The 19,060-nt window shown below is 43.9% G+C and overlaps 1 protein-coding gene across 1 annotated transcript; it reads right to left on the bottom strand.

The window, feature by feature from the left end:
• Positions 1-3,007: 3,007 nt before the first annotated feature.
• znf512b.S (zinc finger protein 512B S homeolog) lies at positions 3,008-17,380 on the bottom strand. The gene is made up of 16 exons (XM_018238267.2): positions 17,225-17,380; positions 14,108-14,230; positions 13,564-13,640; positions 12,064-12,224; positions 11,752-11,903; positions 11,248-11,319; positions 11,041-11,169; positions 10,819-10,943; positions 10,486-10,578; positions 10,196-10,294; positions 9,459-9,626; positions 9,121-9,312; positions 8,433-8,534; positions 6,556-6,618; positions 6,182-6,280; positions 3,008-5,119 (listed from the first exon to the last, which is right to left on the bottom strand). Exons 2-16 carry the CDS (start codon positions 14,226-14,228, stop codon positions 4,835-4,837), a joined length of 1,938 nt encoding a protein of 645 aa, XP_018093756.1. The 5' UTR covers positions 14,229-14,230; positions 17,225-17,380; the 3' UTR covers positions 3,008-4,834.
• Positions 17,381-19,060: the final 1,680 nt, after the last annotated feature.

Raw genomic sequence — 19,060 nt, 5'->3', positions numbered from 1 at the left:
GGAGGTCCCACTGATACCTTGGCCCACTGGGAGTTTTCCTGGTATCCCGGTGGGCCAGTCCGACACTGCCTATTACCCTCCATTGTCTATGTATACCCTTGTGGAGAATAAAGCAAGTTGTGGGGAACTTAAGCTCCCCACTGTTCCTTTCCCATGATTCTTACTGTAAAATAACCACAGAGCTGTACAGTGCTAGAGCTTTACAGATTTGTTTCCAGTGCCAGTACAAATTATTTTCAGGAGGAGGAATGCACTGGTGAAGGCTAAAAACTCAGAACAGCACGAGCTTGAGAAGATGCAAGTACTTCAGAAGGAAACAATAGAGAATCTCAAGAGAAATGAGCATTCCATGAAAACTGCAGTAACTAGAGCAGGTGTGTGTACCTGTTGGTGGGAGGTGCTATGTTTTCCTGGCTCAGTATAGTATGAAGGTATAGTTCATTGTGTGCACAGACTATTTCTTTTGTATATTTGTATTTATACATATGGTTGGGAGGTGCCATATTGTTTCCCTTAGAGAGCACAGTATGACGGTATAGCATAGCTTATTGTGCGCCCAGAACATTCGTTCTCTGTATATTTTTATTTATCTATATGGTACGGAGGTGCCATATTGTTTGACCTCGACAGTACAGTATGAAGGTGTAGCATATTGGCTGTGTGTCCACTGCATGGCTTCACCTCTGCCTTCTATGTCTCAGGTTAATCATTGAATAAGGATGTCACTAAACCAGTAGATTTTTGCCATAAAACCAATGACGGACTTGAGCACAGTTCAAATCAGACTGAGCCAGATGAGTGTAAAGTGGTGGATTTTGTTGCTTCTCTAAGAAAACACCAACCTTCATCGTGAGATTCGAAGCATGGGGGGTTATCATTGGATTTGTTCTGACCCAGGTGTGTGGGAACATAACTGTAATTTACTTGGGCTGTATCCAAAGGTTCAGGTTCCTAAACGAAGATACATAGTCCCAAAACCCTTCAATCTCTCACAGGGAAAAAAGTGAAAGCACCAAGGCTTTGGGCACAGCTGCAGAACAGGTTATTTCTTTCTACAGAAGAACTCCCACAAGTTATTGCCTGCCAGAGGGAGCTGGAGGAAGAGGAGGTGCCAGTTATCAAAGCTGCTTGTATGCCACACTACAGGGTCCTATTTAAACCCAAACTTGTAGAACAGAAATAAGTAGAGGTTTGTCCCTTTTCCTTTTTGAGTGGGACAAGGAGTGCCAGCTACAGAAAGAGAAGCGATTGGATAAACTTTGCAAAGAGGAGGTGAGTGTGGCAGATTACAGGTGGGATGTGCTGGACACAGGGCAGAAAGAGGAGCATATGTACTGCTGAGTGGTGTGGGTGCCAGTCAGACACATGGCAGTTCAGGCATTCATTGCTGTGCAGCGTGGGAACCATACATGCAAAGCTCAACGCTAGATCTTTTCCTTGAGGTATATAAATTCAAGGCTCAGCCTATGCCACCATTCTATCATATCGGTCTCCCTGAGCAGAGGGTGAAGATGTCGACCCACCAAGAGCCATTTGAGCTGGAGAAAGACAAATGCATATCCTCTAAAATGTAGCACTTGCAGCAGCAGGTGAGTACCATCACCCATAAATTCACTTCACATACATACATCATTGGATGACACTGTGGAAAGGCACCATCACCTTCCTGACTTTATATTTTTTATTGGTCAGATCAATGAGGAACCCAAGAAGGTAAATAGGAGTCTTGCAAGTTAGAAGACTTGTGTCTTTATAGGGGGTGTGGGCATTCACTGACTAGATGTATTTTGCTTTGCCTAAGCCAAGCTTTCTCATCTAACTGAGCTAAATAGTCTCCAGGCAGCAGTACTGTAATAATGCAGCTTGTAATGGTCCTTTCTGTATAGTTCATTTATTGGCAGCGTGCCATGTGGCTTAAAATCTCATCACATCTTTGGAGCCAATAGGCTCTTTTGAGATTCTATCTCTGCCAAGCCCTTCTAACCTTGTCCTCCTTGGTGTGTTTCTTTGGGCAGTTCAAAGCTTTCCTGAACTATGTAAAACATCAGAGAAGATCAGTTGGCTAAGGAAAGACCTGGTAAGTGCTTGGCTTCTGGAGGGTTGGTGAGGGTTCAAATTAAGTGTTCATGGGACAATCAGAATTCCCATGAGGCTGTATTTTATTTTTAAAAAAATGAAGTAACTTGATGGAAGACATCCCTACACCTAACATTGTGCTAACTGTTACCTGGTAGGGGACACACAAATATGGTGCTCATGATTTTCCTATCTTGCAGGTGCACAGTCTATCAGGAAGTACAAAGCTGTGGAAGATAAAGCCAGTGATGTCCCACGTCTCAGGCAGGTTTAAGTGCTCATGCAGCTGTTATTTCCGTGTTACGGGCAAATCAAATTTTCTGTGAGTTATTGGCTGTTCATGCCCTGGACCGTACACATTCTGTTGCACAAATGCGGCATGAATGCAGACGCATATCTCTACCTGAGGGGTCTAGGTGTATGTAAATACTAGATATTAATGGCCTGTGCTTTTATAATGCATTGTAAAAAAATGTAAATAAGTTTAATAAACCTTGCAATAAAGTTCATGTGAACAAGCTGCTCGATTCTTCTCTGGCTCCTTTCATCAGCCAATTGCACATGTACACATATTGTTTACATCTTGCATGTCCCATTGCAGCATGAGGCCAACCATAACCATACTGATAGGGACAGAAAAGAGACTGTGATAAAACCAGTTTCCAAGTAAACAACAAAAAGAACATAGCTGAATCGCCAAAACACCCCCATTGTAATGACTTGAAATCCTCAGTAGTATTTTTTATGTTGGTCAAATTATATGCTAATTATGTCACATTATGTACCACTTAATTTAGCATTTACACTGACCTGCAGCCTTGTGCCTTTATATGGTCACAGAACCCCTTCAATATCCTTATAATTTACAGTAGGGGGTACATTATCCCTTATAACATGCATATGTATATAAATGACATATTTGCCCCTAGGAAAGTGTCAATTTTTTATTGTTACTTCAGAGAGCACAAAGGCCAACACAGCCACTGGTCCGAGCGTTATCCACATACAGTCTAGTTACTAAAAACGGTGATGTCAGAGTTTATATATATATGCAGCGTATACGACACAAGTGCTCCCCCACCAGATCAGAATTGCGTGTGCCTGGTTAGTAAAACTGGGACCAGACAAGAGATATGATTGAATTATCAGTCTGTCTCTCTGGGGTAGAAAACTGTGCCGGGAGGGTGAGTAATGATGTGAGAGAGAGGCCTAACTATCTCAATGGGAACCCCCTAACTAATCACCCCTAAAGTGCCTGTGCATTAGAGTCTGCCTTACAATTACAGAACAGACTTCTACATCTGCCACCTATTTATAAATCCCAATCTTATTCTGCACCTTTGAAAAATTAGGCTTCTAATCTGAGAATATCCGAGACGTCTCACTCTCTAGGCCAATTTTATTTTTCTGGGATATGTTTTACTGCTTCATGGGGGTACACAATTGCAGACTCCCCCCCAGCACAGTGAGCCCCTGCTCAGCCCAGAACTCAAGGAGCCCAATTTCTTGCAGCCACAAAACAGATACTATCTGGGTCGCACTCCTTTCACATTTGGGCACGTCAGCAGTGGATACAGGATACAAGAAGTTTATCATTTATAGCAGGGGGTACATTATCCCTTATAATATGCAAGTGATACACAAAGTTCCCTGTGCAGCCTTTGTGTGCAAATTACTAGGGTCCATAAGAAAGCTGTGTGCCCTCTACAGTATGTACTGTATATAAATGACATATTTGCCCCCAGGAAAGTGTAAATCTTTTATTGTTACTTCAGAGAGCACAAAGGCCAACACAGCCACTGGTCCGAGCGTTATCCACACACAGTCTAGTTACTAAAAACGGCGATGTCTGAGTTTATATATATATATATATTTATATGCAGCGTATACGACAATAGTGCTCCCCCACCAGATCAGAACTGCGTGCGAATGTCTGGTTAGTAAAACTAGAACCAGACAAGAGATACGAGGGAATTATCAGTCTGTCTTTTTCGGGAAGAGAACTATGCCGGGAGGGTGAGTACTGGCTGTGAGAGAGAGGCTTAACTATCCCAATGGGAACCCCCTAACTAATCACCCCTAAAGTGCCTGTGGATTAGCGTCTGCCTTACAATTACAAAACACACTACAACATCTGCCACCTATTTATAAAGCACAACCTTACTCTGCACCTTGGTAAAACTTGGGTTCTAATCTGAGCGTATCCCAGAAGTCTAGGCCAATTTTATTTTTCAGGGGTATGTTTTCCTGCTTCATGGGGGTACACAATTGCAGACCCTGCCCCCCAGCACAGTGAGCCCCTGCTCAGCCCAGGACTCAGGGAGCCCAATTCCTGTAGCCACAGAAACTATCTGGGTCACACTCATTTCACATTTGGGCACGTCAGCAGTGGGTCACAGGATACAAGGATACAAGTTTAGCTCTGTACATCAAGCTGTGCAAGGGTTAAACTAGATACTACAGTTGGGGAACCAGAAGCAGATCACATAACCTTGTAATAAATCTTCATATATCGAGCTGTGACGGGGGTTACACTGGACTCTCAGTTTGGAGGAACTTGAATGTTCCAGAATGTACTTGGAACTCTGGACACCAGGCAAACCTTGTATGCATACAGCTGGTAATTTCTGCCTATATTTGGGAGCAGTGGATTTGCTTGGTTCTGTTTTTGCCCGGATTGGATCAAAGACTTTATCTTCACACTTCCATGGCAAACTCCAAATGTTCTCCTATAAACCCCCCCAACAAGTGCCTCGCTTTACTTCACCCTTCGGGATGGCCCACCCATTCTTGCTGTCCCCTTGGTGCTTGCGCTGAATGAATGGACTCCCAAGCTGCTGCTTTGTTTCTTGGGCTGAGTCTTTTTTTCACTTGGGGTATTCATTGTCCCAGCAGCCACTTTAGTTGGTGAAGAAGAGACAAGTCTTTCTTTGGCCTTCCTCCTCCGTTTCTTACCAGTTCCCTCCACCTCTTGTTCATTTCTAGTCCCCACTGTAACTTTCCGTTTGTGCATTGAGGAGACCGAGGATAACCGAAACCAGTTCTACAAGAGACAATGTTGTCACTTTCTTGGAGACTGAGTATTAAAATTATTATACTACCCATAACTCTGCTACCCATGTGACCCCCACAGTGAATGAGCTCTTTGAATTCCCCTATAGCTATAGTGTTGCCTATGTGACCCCCAGAGTGAAAGAGCTCTCTACATAATTAGGGTTCCCCAAAATCAGAACACACAAACTAAACCAACTGTTCAACTCTCAGCACAGGATACTGAGGTGAATAAGGAAGTGGAATACTTCATTTCTGATTCTTTTTACTGTACAGGTATAGGATCTGTTATCCAGAATGCTTGGGATCTGGGGTTTTCTGGATAGAGGACAGGGACAAATTTATAAACTGTGCACCCATAGGCCACCCAACCAGCTCTGCCCCCCCCCCCGCTCTACACGCACCCGACCCTCTCCCCCTTTGCACCCGACCCCCTCTCTTGACTTGCTCCCCCATACCTGACTCACCCCTCTCGCGCAGCTCCACTGCTCACCTCCATCGCTAGTTCCTCGTTTGCCAGCGCTGGGGACTAGATGGGGGCGGGAGATACAAACTGCCAAATCTCCCGCTCAGTCCCAAGTTCAAATGGGGCCAGTGGGCGGCATGCCACCCCCAGCTCTCTGCCACCCTAGGTCCGGGCCTTTGTGGCCTGCCCACAAATCCGGGCCTGATAGCGGATCTTTCTGTAATTAAGATCTTCATACCTTAAGTTTACTAGAAAATCATTTAAACAATTAATAAACCCAATAGGCTTGTTTTGCCTTCAATAAAGATGAACTATATCAAAGTTTGGATCAAGTACAAGGTACCGTTTCATTATTACAAAGAAAAAAGTTTTTTAAAATTTGGATTATTTAATTATAATGGAGTCTATGGGAGACAGCCTTTCCATAATTCGGAGCTTTCTGGATGACTAGTTTCCAGATAACGGATCCCATACCTGTACTAGAAGCCCTTTTTTTTTATCTTGCCCTAAAGATGAATGCAGGGCACCCCAAATCCACCCATGTGCCACACTGGCTCCATTCCCCCCTCTTAATGTCGGCTTGCTCACCTGTGAGTGAGTTTTCAGGATATGGTACTTGACTCCACTCTCAGAACTGAACTCCTTCTGGCATAAGAGGCAGCGGTACTTCCCCACCAAGTGATTCCCCTGATAGAGAGAGCAGTGTCACTCATGGGCTAGTGTGAGCACTCCAAGATGGGTCCTTACTGGCACGCACACTCACTCACTCACTCACACGCTTGTGCTTACACTGACCCTTGCAATCAATACCAAGCCAGTTGCAGGCTCACTTTATTTGGTCTCTCTCGCTGATGAGATTTGGTTTACTGAATGGCTGTTGGTTCTGTTTAAGGGTAACCAACCTGTGAACCTCACAGAACCTCAGCCAGAGCTATCAGGGGCAACTGGAAAGGGGTTTGTACCTTGCTACAGTTGGCAAGATGGGCCTTCAGTCCCGATACACTGGAGTACACTGCTTCACAGCACTGCCAGGGAGAAGAGCAAACAATGGTTAGGTTAGTGTAGGAGTCCCCAAACTTTTTACCCGTGAGTCACATTCAGAGGTAAAAAGAGCCAGAGAGCAACACAAGGATGAAAATAGTTCCAGGGGTGCCACATAAGGGCTGTAATTCGCTCCTATGAGGACTGGGAGCCTCTGTTTGGCAGTACATATACTTCCTATGTAGCTAAAGTTTGTCTTCAAGCCAGGAATTCAAAAACAAGCACCTGCTTTGAGGCCACTGGGAGCAACATGTTGCTCAAGAGCCACTGGTTGGGGATCCCCGGGTAAGTGTCTCACTGTCTGTGTCATTATGTCACTGTGTCTCTTTGTCAGTGATCCCCAACCAGTGGCTCATGAGTCGCTCACCAACCCTTTGGATGTTGCTCTCAGTGGCCTCAAAGCAGGTATTTATTTTTGAATTCCAGGCTTGGAGGCAAGTTTGGCTGCATAAAAACCAGGGGGCAAATTCACTAAACGACGAAGCGCCTAACGCTAGCGTGAATGCACCAGCGTAGCGCATTTTCGTTAATTTGCTGATTCACTAACGGACGCTGGCTTAAATTCGCTAGTGTTACTACGCACCCTTACGCCTGGCGAATTTGTGCAATGGACGTAACTATGCAAATTCACTAACGCGCGAATTATTCTGAACGCTACCTATTCCTTCGCCACCCCAGACCAGGCGAAGTGCAATAGAGTAGATAGGGATTGCTTCAAAAAAAGTTAAAAAATTTTTCTAAGTCCCAAAAAACACTGGCGTTTTTTCATTTTTTATGGGTAATAGGCTGAAAAAGATCGAAATTTTTTTTGGGGCTATCCTCCATCCCCCCTACATTTCCTAACTCATGGCAACTTAACTATACAGTGGGCACATGTGTTGGGCAAAATAAAAATCTTATTTGCTGTTTTGAAGGTTTCCCCGGGCTTGTGTAGTGATGCTACATATACCTCCATTGTAACTTGAATTTGGCGCCGTATGCAAATTAACCAACGCTAGCGTAACTTTGCTTTGCTTGGCGAATTAACGCTAGCGCAACTTCGCAACCTAACGCTTCCCCTGAGCGCAACTTCGGATTTTATTGAATTTGCGTAGCGCTGGCGAAAATACGCCTGGCGAAGTGGACGCTGGCGCAATAACGAATCTTAGCGAATGTCCCACCAGGTGTACCGCCAAATAGGGCCACTCATAGCCTGCAAATCCACATAGAGCCAATCATAGGCTGTAATTTGCTCCCCCAGGAACATTTTGCATGCTTATCTCAAACTTATTTTACATTTGCATGTGGCTCAGGGGTGAAAAAAAAATTGGGGACCCCTGATCTATGTAATCGCAATAATGTTTCTGTGTCATTATTGTGTGGTGTCACTGTGATTATGTCTCTATCCTTGTGTGATTGTCATTGTGTCACTGTCATTGTCAATGTGTCTGTGTAATTGTGTCACTGTCTCACTGTCAAAGTTCACTGTGTCATTGTCAGGGTGTCACTCACTGTGTAATTGTGTCACTGTCTCACTGTCATAGATCACTGTGTCATTGTCAGGGTGTCACTCACTGTGTCATTGTGTCTCTGTCACTGTCAATGTGTGATTGTGTCACTGTCTCTGTCATTGTGTTGATGTCTGTGTCATTATGGGACTTTCACTGTGCCAGTGACAGAATGACACAGCAAAGATAACCCAGAGACAATGACACAGATAGTAACACTATGACAGTAACACAATAACTCAGAGACAGTGACAGAGGCAGTGACACAAAGACAGTTAGTGTTTCCTCTCATGTTTTGGTCTCACACTCACAATATTGGGGCAGCAGATGAAGCCATGTTCCTTCACACGGTTTTTCCAACTGTCTAGAAGCTGAGGGTTGAAGGTTGGCAAGCCAGGGCGCAGGTAATTCAGCTGTTAAATCAGGCAAACAAAGGGATTAGAGTCAGCATTAACTCATGCTTCAAAAAAGCTTAGGCCTTTCTCAAGTCCAGATACAAAAATGTCTCATCTGCTCACTCTCACTTACATAAACTTTTATTCTGATCTCAGCCAATTCCATACATTTCTCCACTTACTTTAGTTCTAAAACACTCGACTCTGCTCATCGCCAGATCCATAATGTTCTTCTCTGCTCACTGCCAGTTCTGTAAAATTCCTTTTGCACCCTGTCAAGCTCCAAAGCTCACTGTCACTTTAAAGGTCTCTGCTCACTGGCAGTTCTATAACCCTCTCCTCTGTTCATCGCCAGATCCATCAAGTTCTTTTCTGCTCTCTGCTCTATAAAGTTCTCATGTGCTCACTGGCAGTCCTATAACCATCTCCTCTGTTCATCGCCAGATCCATCAAGTTCTTTTCTGCTCTCTGCTCTATAAAGTTCTCATGTGCTCACTGTCAGTTCTATAATATTCTCCTCTGCTCACTGCCAGTTCCATAAAGTTTTTTTCTGCTAACTGCGAAAAAATGTCATTTTCTGTGTGTACATTTTCACCCTTCTTACCCTCTTGGTGTCTGGCACCAGATCTTCCCTTGTTTTCCTCCTGCCTCCATCCTTCACCAGCTCATCCTCTGCAATTTCCTGCAGGTGGAAAATTGCTACTTGTGCTGACTGTCGCCTGATCCTCCCACTGGGGGTTCGTTCAAAATCCTCCACCACACTGTCCTGTTCTGGTATCTCTGGCAGAGCCGGTTCCTGCAGGAACAGAACCAGTAGGGTGGAAAAATGGTAAAGGAGCCAAAGAGCTTGAGTGCCCAAGAGCACTCACTATTGTCGGACCTTGGTGGTCAAGTCATCTAGACTGTTATTGAATTCAGTTAATCAGAACAATCTTTTCTCACCGTGCCGTGTTCTGATCGAACGTGGTAATCTCTTCCAGCCTTGGACTGGTATTCCTTGCTGCAGTTTGGGCATGGGAAGCTTAACTTGGCCCACTCACACTGCTTTTTCCCGCAGCGCTGGGTATGATACTGATAACCCATCAAACTGGAGAACGTTGCTGAGCAATCCTGAAGTGTGAGAAAGCAGATGTTGTAGAACCTCACTGTATGACCTTCATCTGCACCTACAGGTAACCCACTATAGAACTACACACAAACTGCACTTCATGCCATGTGACCACTCAACCTAACAACGTCCTCTGGTGCAACCAACTGTTCCTACTCTCAAAGATATGCACACTTTGCGGATGAATTGATCCTTAGTTATTAGATAAGCCGGGTTCACCTTCAGAGTAAGGCACCGACAGACCTTCAAAACTTTCACAAATTGTAGATATCACTCTGGAGAACCGATTTCTCTAATCAGTAATCACTTTATTTGAAAAATGCACGACATGTTTCGGCTCGGGTGATCCTTCCTCCGGTCTCATATGAGGAATGAGCACCTGAGGAAGGATCACCCGATTTGCAGCAGAAAAGCTCAGGCTGAAGGAGGTCACTAATAAAACCTTAAATGTTACATTTTATACAGAGCCGTCAGAGGCCAGATTGGACACTCAAATAAGCCATCAAGCCCTCACCCCTTGCAGCTCCCTACTGCTTTCTTTTAACCTCCACTAATGATATCAGCTGGGTACCTGGTTGGGACAGCGCAGTTTCCCCATTTGCTTCAAAACTTTGCGCAGACGCTCCCTCTCCTTTTGCTCATCCAATGGGGCACCCTCTGAGCTGGGGGACTAAAACAGAGTGAAGGTCACCATTCCAGCACAGCATTTCCACGACATGTCCACAGGTTGTAAAGTCCCCAATCAACCCTTATCTTACCCTTAGGGCACAGCCCTTAGCACTACAAGTTGCATACAGTCTATTGCCCTTTCCATGGTGCCAGAGCCTTCCCACTGATATAGATCAGCACCAAGCTCTTTACCTTGGTCACATGTTCTGCCATGGTGTGATAATTCAACCCAGCCTTGGACTTGAACTGTTTCCTGCAGTGTTGGCATCGCAGTGCTTCCTGCAGCTGGAGGGGGGGTTAGATTAGTAGATGGTCAGTACTTCCCTCTTGAATCAATGCACAGAACACAATGGAACACTATAAATCTAAAACTAATCTGCAGCTACAGACAGCAAGTGTGGGTGTGGGACACAGCATGCGGCTTTCTGCACACAAACACAAATTTGTGGCATGTGGATTGATGCCCACTTCATGCATTCACACAAACAACACAATGACTTGCACATACCAGCACTGGAGTCTCACCTGCTCGCACACCTCCATGTGCTTTCTCAGCCCAGCCATGGTTTTTCGGGTGATGGATTTGCAGTTGGGGCACAGCACCTCTCCCCTCTTGCTTATCTGTCGTGGGCACCTGTCCTCCACACTGCCTGATGCAAAGTGCAAAGACGGGTGTCAGATTGGCTCTCTATAATGGAAGACTCTCTATATGGTAGACCACTAGGCTTGGACACTGTTGCATTATACCTGGAGGCAGTAGGGCTGTTTGCTCCTGACTTGCATTTGCACCATCAACTCTTCTCCATGACTCATCCAATCGTGGCTTTATGCCCTTTCCTCGCCTCCCCCCAGATTTGTCCTCTGCTTTGCCCAGACCTTACACGGGGAAGAAAACGCTGAAGGTGAGACAATGTTTAGGCTACCTGGGCCAGTACAGAGTTTGGCATCTCTCACCTTTCAATCCAAAGGTCCCGGTAATGGAAGGCTGCTCCCCGGTGAACTTTTTGGGAGTTTTCTGTTTCCTTCCTGACTCAAAAGACAGAAGAAAAAAAGTCATTTATAGATCCTTTGAATGGAGAAAGACATGGTGTCTGCAGTATACACCATATACACACACAGGTTATCAGCCTGCAGCATACACTACACACAGACCGAAGGTTGCAGTAAGCATCTCCAAATCTGCTCCAGGAAGCGACACCAGAGTTTACCGGATCTGTGAAATCAGAACCCTTTCACCTTCAAGTGACAATGTCATAGGGCTTTGCTGCCATACGTCCTTCATTTCCCCCATGCTATATGGTAACAGGACTATTTGGCTCCCTTGCAGCTGAACTCCCAGCATCCTAAAATACAACAGGCTGGGAGTTGAATGCTACATCTGACGGGCCTGGGGAGCCCAGTAAAGCAGAATGACAATGAGACCCCTTTCCTCCCACAGATGCACAGGACCCTCCTTACTGTGCCTCATTCGTTCAGGGTCTTCATCTGACAAGCAGGCATCTCTCTGTTTGTGGCCATGGGATCCAATCTTTCCATTCTCTGCGGAAGAGACCAGCTTGGGCTTCTTGGCAAACCTCTGTGGCCGGGATTTGCCCCCAGATACCCTAGGACTGATAGAAGAGGGGTAAGAACAACTTCCACTCCCTGCTATCAGTATCAACCCCTGAAATATGTTATATAACCATCCCCAGGCTCCATGAGTAATGACATTAATACTCCCATTACTATAGCACTGATCCCCCAGATGGATACTGGGAATCCCTCTTGCACCTCTTTTGTAGCTGGGAGACTGCTTTTGGGGTTGGTGACTTCTCTTGGGCTTGGTCCTTGTCTGAATGGTTCCAAACTAGATGTTTCTGCAGCTGCAACTTGGAGGCAAAGACAGCCTCACACTTAGCACAGGGGAACAGGCGCCGAGATGAGACAGTGGCCTAAGGGCAGGAGACAGTATAGTATGAGTATAGTACAGGACATTGGACGTGAGGGGGTACAGAGCTGGGTATAGTACAGGACATTGGATGTGAGGGGGGTACAGAGCTGGGTATAGTACAGGACATTGGACATGAGCAAGTACATAGCTGGGTATACTACATGGCAATGGAGGTGAGGGGTACATAGCTGGGTATATTACAGGGCACTGGAGGTGAGGGGTACAGAGCTGAGTATAGTACAGGATATTGAAGGTAGGGGTACAGAGCTGGGTATACTACAGGGCACTAGAGGTGAGGGGTACAGAGCTGAGTATAGTACAGGACATTGAAGGTAAGGGGTACAGAGATGGGTATAGTACAGGACATTGAAGGTAAGGGGTACAGAGATGGGCATAGTACAGGGCACTGGAGGTGAGGGGTACACAGCTGGGTATAGTACAGGGCACTGGAGGTGAGGGGTACACAGCTGGGTATCGTACAGGGCTATCGAGGTCAGGGTGTACAGAATTGGATATAGTTAAGGACAGTGGAATTGGGGAAGCCCACTCACCCCCAGGCAGCGCTGATAATGGTGTTTCAACCCATAGATACTGGGGAATTCCAGCCAACAGCCAGAACTGGGACATTGCACCCGGCCCAGTGTCTTAATGGATAATTAAACCCCCCATATAATAAAACCCACTACCCCCTAACCTACATAGCCCGCCTCCCTGCTCCCTCCCACACAGGTGATAACTCCAGTAATTGCCCCTAATCCTGTAATCATCCCTCATTGCAGAGTCAGCACAGCGGAGCTCACAGATGCCATCTTCATGTGTTTCGGTATTCTTTGAATCTTCTTCCATCTCTTCGGCTATTTCCGTCACTTTCAGCGCATGTGCAGTTGTCTGGAACCGGAAGTTTGCTTCAACTGCGCATGCGCCAATACAACGCTTACTTTACGAAGATTACTGAAGCACCAGAAGATGGTGCCTGTGAGCTCCGCTGCACTGACTCTGCAACGAAGGGTAATTACAGGATATGGGGCAATTACTGGCGTTATCACGCGTGCGGGTGGGAGCAGGGGACTAGGTAGGTTAGGGTTTTATTATATGGGGGTTGAATTAAACATCTCCTTTAACTGACTGATCAAGGCAACCCCAAAGAAAGGTGGGGTTACAAAGGGAATAAATGGGGCAAATTGATCGGTAGGGTTAAGGGGGGATGAGGCAAGTCAGGGCTCAGCAACAGTCATCAGCATCAGTTGGACCCAGACTCATTCACAGGATTCAGTGGTGATCTGAAATACACAAGGGTGAATGCGCGAACTAAAGGGGGCTCCATAATCCTCGTTATTTACCGGGATTCCCCCCAGGGTGTGGTTCTCCTGTTTCTGCTGAAATCTCCTCTGATCTGATCCCTTGTTTGTAGAATGAACTGAGAACAAAAGAGCAAAAATGAGACCCCCCCCAAAATCAACAGCTAGAGCAGATATAGGAGCCACTTGGATCAATCTGAATTATGTGCCTGTCTCAGAGGTGGTCCTGGATCTGTTGTCCTAAACTAGGAAGTAAAAAAGGATGGGCTGATCTGGGTCAGAGATTGGTTCTGTCAAGACATGTATCTTCCCACAACATATCAATGCATAGCACCCCCCCACACACACACAAAATTAGTACCCATTTACATGCCTATTACATCCAACTTAGTACCAGATCGATGCTGGGGGGGCACAGTAAACAGTCTAACCCCAACTAAACCCAAGAATACAAGTTTCACTTGCTTTTTCAGGGCCCGAACCTCCGATTTTTCCACCACCAACACCTCTAACTGAAATAAGTGGTCCAAACAGTTTGCTCATATTCATCTTGATGCTCAATAACCCAATTATATAAACGTCTCACCTGGGACACTGGCTGGAGCTACTCCAGAGTATACAGCACGGGTGGATGTCTGCGAGAGAGCCCTGGATTTACTGATCCGAGGAAAATGTCTCCTGGACCCAGCAGATATTGGATGAGCCATGTCTGGGGAATAGAAGCACATAATTGGGGTCACCAACCTTTTATTACCTCTAAACCATGTTCACATGTAAAAAGAGCTGGGGTGCAATATAAGCATATAAATGTTCCTGGGTGGAGTAAAATAAGGGCTGTGATTGGACATTTGGTAGCCTCTATGTCAACTGGCAGCTACAAGAGGTTCTGTTTGGAAGTACACTTGTTTTTTTATACAAATCACAAATTCAAAAATAAGCACCTGATTTGAGGCCACTGAGAGGAACATCCCAGTTGTGGGTGAGTAACACGTTGTTCACGAGCCACTGGTTAGGGAAGGTTTGGGTTGCCCTAAGTCAGTTTGGAGAACTACAGAGAAGTTTGGAGGTTATGCTCAGTAAGAGTATTATTTGGGTTAACTGAACCAGTTTAGAGGTAACAGCACAAATAATGGTTTGGGGGTCTTTATTCACAGAAAGGCGAAGACTTGGGTGGGGACAGAGTTAATTCGGGGTTATAATTAAGGGAACTTATGGGTGGCAGTCATATGAAAAAGTTTGGGAACCCCTCTTAATTCTCTGGAGTTTTGTTTATCATTGGCTGAGCTTTCAAAGTAGCAACGTCCTTTTAATATATAACATGTCTTATGGAAACAGTAGTATTTCAGCAGTGACATAAAGTTTATTGGATTAACAGAAAATATGCAATATGCAATATGCATCATAATAATATTAGACAGGTGCATAAATTCGGGCATCCCAACAGAGATATTACATCAATACTTAGTTGAGCCTCCTTTTGCCTCTAGAAGCCTCCTATAGCCTTTGATGAGTGTCTGGATTCTGTATGGCGGTATTTTTGACCATTAATCCATACAAAATCTCTCCAGTTCAGTTCAATTTGATGGCTGCCGAGCATGGACAGCCTGCTTCAAATCATGCCACAGATTTTTGATGATATTCAAGTCGGGGGACTGTGACGGCCATTCAAGAATATTGTACTTCGCCCTCTGTATAAATGCTTTCAAGGTGTGTTTAGGGTCATTGTCTTGTTGGAATATCCAACCCCTGAGTAACTTCAACTTTGTGACTGATGCTTCAACATTATCCTTAAGAATTTGTTGATATTGGGTTGAATTCATCCGACCCTTGACTTTAACAAGGGCCCCAGTCCCTGAATTGTGCTGAATTTTAGAACAATGAACCGATACACCATCTGCAGAAAGATGATCTTGCAGGTCTTTGAAGGTGATCTTTGGGTTGTCTGTAACCATTCTCACAATCCTCCGTATATGCCTCTCCTCTATTTTTCATGGCCTGCCAGACCTGGGTTTTACAGCAACTGTGCCTATGGCCTTCCATTTCCTAATTACATTCGTTACAGTTGAAACTGACAGTTTAAACCTCTGAGATAGCTTTTTGTAGCCTTCCCCTAAACCATGATACCCAACAATCTTTGTTTTCAGATCTTTTGAGAGTTGCTTTGAGGATCCCATGCTGTCACTCTTCAGAGGAGAGTCAAACAGAAGCACAACTTGCAATTGGCCACCTTAAATACCTTTTCTCATGATTGGACACACCTGCCTATGAAGTTCAAGGCTTGAAGGGGAAGTAAAGTCTAAAACAGAATAAAGCTAGAAATGCTGTATTTTGTATACTAAACATAAACATGAACTTACTGCACCACTTACTGCCTAATTAAACAAATGATTTATGCTTTCAAAGTTGGCCACAGGGGGTCACCATCTTGTAACTTTGTTTAACATCTTTGCAAGACCAAGACTGTGCACATGCTCAGTGTGGTCTGGGCTGTTTAGGGATTGTCATAAATTATCAAAACAGCACAAGTCAAATAATTTCTGCCATATAAGTCGATACAGCAAGACTGATTAATAATGAGAATATGCAGACTACACTGGGTCCTGTGTTGTCATATAATCTAATGTGGATTTTATCGTTTTTGTTTTGTTTAATACAAACTTTCTCCAACTCTACAGAACCAGTGGCTACAGCAAAATAATCCTTTAATAAGAATCCCATTTTATATGTTTAAATCTGGCTCCATGATCGTTGTCCCTGCCACCTGAGTTGGAAACATTAAAAGGGATGTAAAGGAAAAAATAAAATCCAATACGAATCTCTACACAGTCACCGACTGCCCTACAGTGAAACAAACAAACAAAGCTGCTTGAGTTCTGCACGGCTGGGAAGTTGGAGAGGGGCTCCCCCTGCTGTTTGAAAGTATGAATGTTTCCCTGTAGAGCAGTTAGGGACTGTCTGAAGTTTCCTATCCACAGCAGTCAGAGAAAATAAAACCAAGGGGGAATTTCACTGCTTATAGTCAGGTTTCTTATAAAAACGGTAGACATTTTTTAATTAAAGTATATTGGAGACAGGTTTCTTTTTCATTAAAAGAAAGTAAACATGGGATTTTATTTTTTTGCCTTTCCCCTTTAACAAGATAATCCAACCAATTTGGTGTTGCCAGTAATCAGTACTGCATGCATTCAAATTAGCAAAAATTACAAGGGAACCCACATTTTTGCACAGCCATTAAATTATTATGCAAGATGATAGGGGTTCCCAAACTTTTTCATATGACTGTATACACAGTAAGGGGAAGATTTGGGGTGATCTGACCCAATTTTGAAGTAACAGGAAGTAGGAAGCTTTGTACTCAGTAAGGGGAAGGCTTCGGTGGTGACAGAGATAATTTGGGGGTTATATTTAGGGGAACCTTTGGGGAGGCAGCTGGTTTCAGGGTTGAACCAATTTGGAGGTAATAGCAAGGAGGAGACGGTTTGGGGGTGTTATGCGCAGTAAAGGCTTGGGTGAGACATACACAAAAAGGGGAATGTTTGGGGTTACAGCTCATTATAGGGGGGCCGTACGGACGATTGACCCAATTTTGGCCTGTAGATTCGAAAGGCCACGGTTTTAGGGTTCAGATCCCAATGGTTTCCCAGTACCTGCAACACCCCAATATCTTCTATACATTTCCGACACTGTACTCATCGTCCCTTACCTGCCCGGCCCGCAGCCCTCGGTCATGCGCTGAATTTCTCTCCGCCCCCGGAGCCCGAACTCTCGCGGTACTGAGCCGGGGGAACCGGGGGCAGAACCGGGGGAGGAGAGTCCTGTCTTCATACAGCGCTGACAGCATCACGGTCTCGATCCCTGCGGCGAACCTCAAAACTACTCCTCATTCTGCCTGCTCCCCCCGAAACAAACCTGCATCCCCTCTGTACCCTAAATCTCTCCCACATACTGACTCCTCCCGTGATATATATTTGTACAGTACCCCTGATACCTGCTGTAACCCTGAACTAGTCCCCTGTACTCCATATCTGTTTCACCCCAAAATAATATCCCATATACATACTGTACCCCTACACTTAATAGTATGTCTGTTGTAACCATACTGATAATACTGTAATTCATATCGACTGTAGCTCTGTCTATCTGTCTGTCTGTCGATATGCCTATCTATCTATCTATCTATCTATCTATCTATCTATCTATCTATCTATCTATCTATCTATCTATCCTCTATCTATCTATCTTTCTATCTATCTATCTATCTATCTATCTATCTATCTATCTATCTATCTATCTATCATCTATCTATCTATCTATCTATCTATCTATCTATCTATCTATCTATCTATCTATCTATCTATCTATCTATCTATCTATCTATCTATCTATCTATCTATCTATCTATCTATCTATCTATCTATCTATCTATCTATCTATCTATCATCTATCTATCTTTCTATCTATCATCTATCTATCCATCTATCCCTCTATCTATCTATCTATCTATCTATCTATCTATCTATCTATCTATCTATCTATCTATCTATCTATCTATCTATCTATCTATCTATCTATCAATCTATCTATCTATCTATCTATCTATCTATCCCTCTATCTATCTATCTATATATCTATCATCTATCTATCTATCTATCTATCTATCTATCTTTCTATCTATCTATCTATCTATCTATCTATCTATCTATCTATCTATCTATCTATCTATCTATCTATCTATCTATCTATCCCTCTATCTATCTATCTATCTATCTATCTATCTATCTATCTATCATCATCTATCTATCCCTCTATCTATCTATCTATCTATCTATCTATCTATCTATCTATCTATCTATCTATCTATCTATCTATCTATCTATCTATCTATCTATTTATCTATCTATCTATCATCATCTATCTTCTATACATCTATCATCTTTCTATCATCTATTATCTTTCTTTCTTTCTTTCTATCTATCATCTATCTATCTATCTATCTATCTATCTATCTATCTATCTATCTATCTATCTATCTATCTATCTATCTATCTATCTATCTATCTATCTATCTATCTATCATCATCTATCTATTATATATCTGTCTACCTATTAATCTATCTCTCTCTCTCTCTCTCTCTCTCTCTCTCTCTCTCTCTCTCTCTCTCTCTCTCTCTCTCTCTCTCTCTATCTATTTAGTAGGTATGTTCTGTGAGTGGAGGAAGTGGACACAATTACAGTTTATTACACTGTTACATTTTAGCCATTAGTTATGTGTATATCCATCTATAGAGGGGTGATTGTGGGATAAATATGGACACACACTGATAAATATGGCATGAGGCACAGATCCCTCCAGTCAATGTCAGATACAGAATAATAAATAAATTAATTTCAATATTCACTCGTTTTGTAACTACTGTATCCCATTATAAAACCCTACTGACCTTTTATACCAGTTGTACCTACCATGCCTTATATATCCCTACTTTGGTCAAATAGCCTGACCCAGCTGTTCCACTATATTACTGCTTCTTCCATACCT

This window comes from Xenopus laevis, chromosome 9_10S, assembly GCF_017654675.1.
Source record: "Xenopus laevis strain J_2021 chromosome 9_10S, Xenopus_laevis_v10.1, whole genome shotgun sequence".
Classification (NCBI taxonomy): Eukaryota; Metazoa; Chordata; class Amphibia; order Anura; family Pipidae; genus Xenopus; species Xenopus laevis.
This window is presented reverse-complemented; position numbering and strand designations above follow the sequence as displayed.

Excerpts from the sequence above, each read along its gene's own strand:
- znf512b.S (XM_018238267.2), bottom strand. The coding sequence starts at position 14,228 with ATGGCTCATCCAATATCTGCTGGGTCCAGGAGACATTTTCCTCGGATC. Across the intron at positions 10,579-10,818 it reads ACATGGAGGTGTGCGAGCAG|CTGCAGGAAGCACTGCGATG; the intron begins GTGAGACTCCAG and ends CCCCCCCTCCAG. Across the intron at positions 6,281-6,555 it reads ATCTTGCCAACTGTAGCAAG|GGGAATCACTTGGTGGGGAA; the intron begins GTACAAACCCCT and ends TCTCTCTATCAG.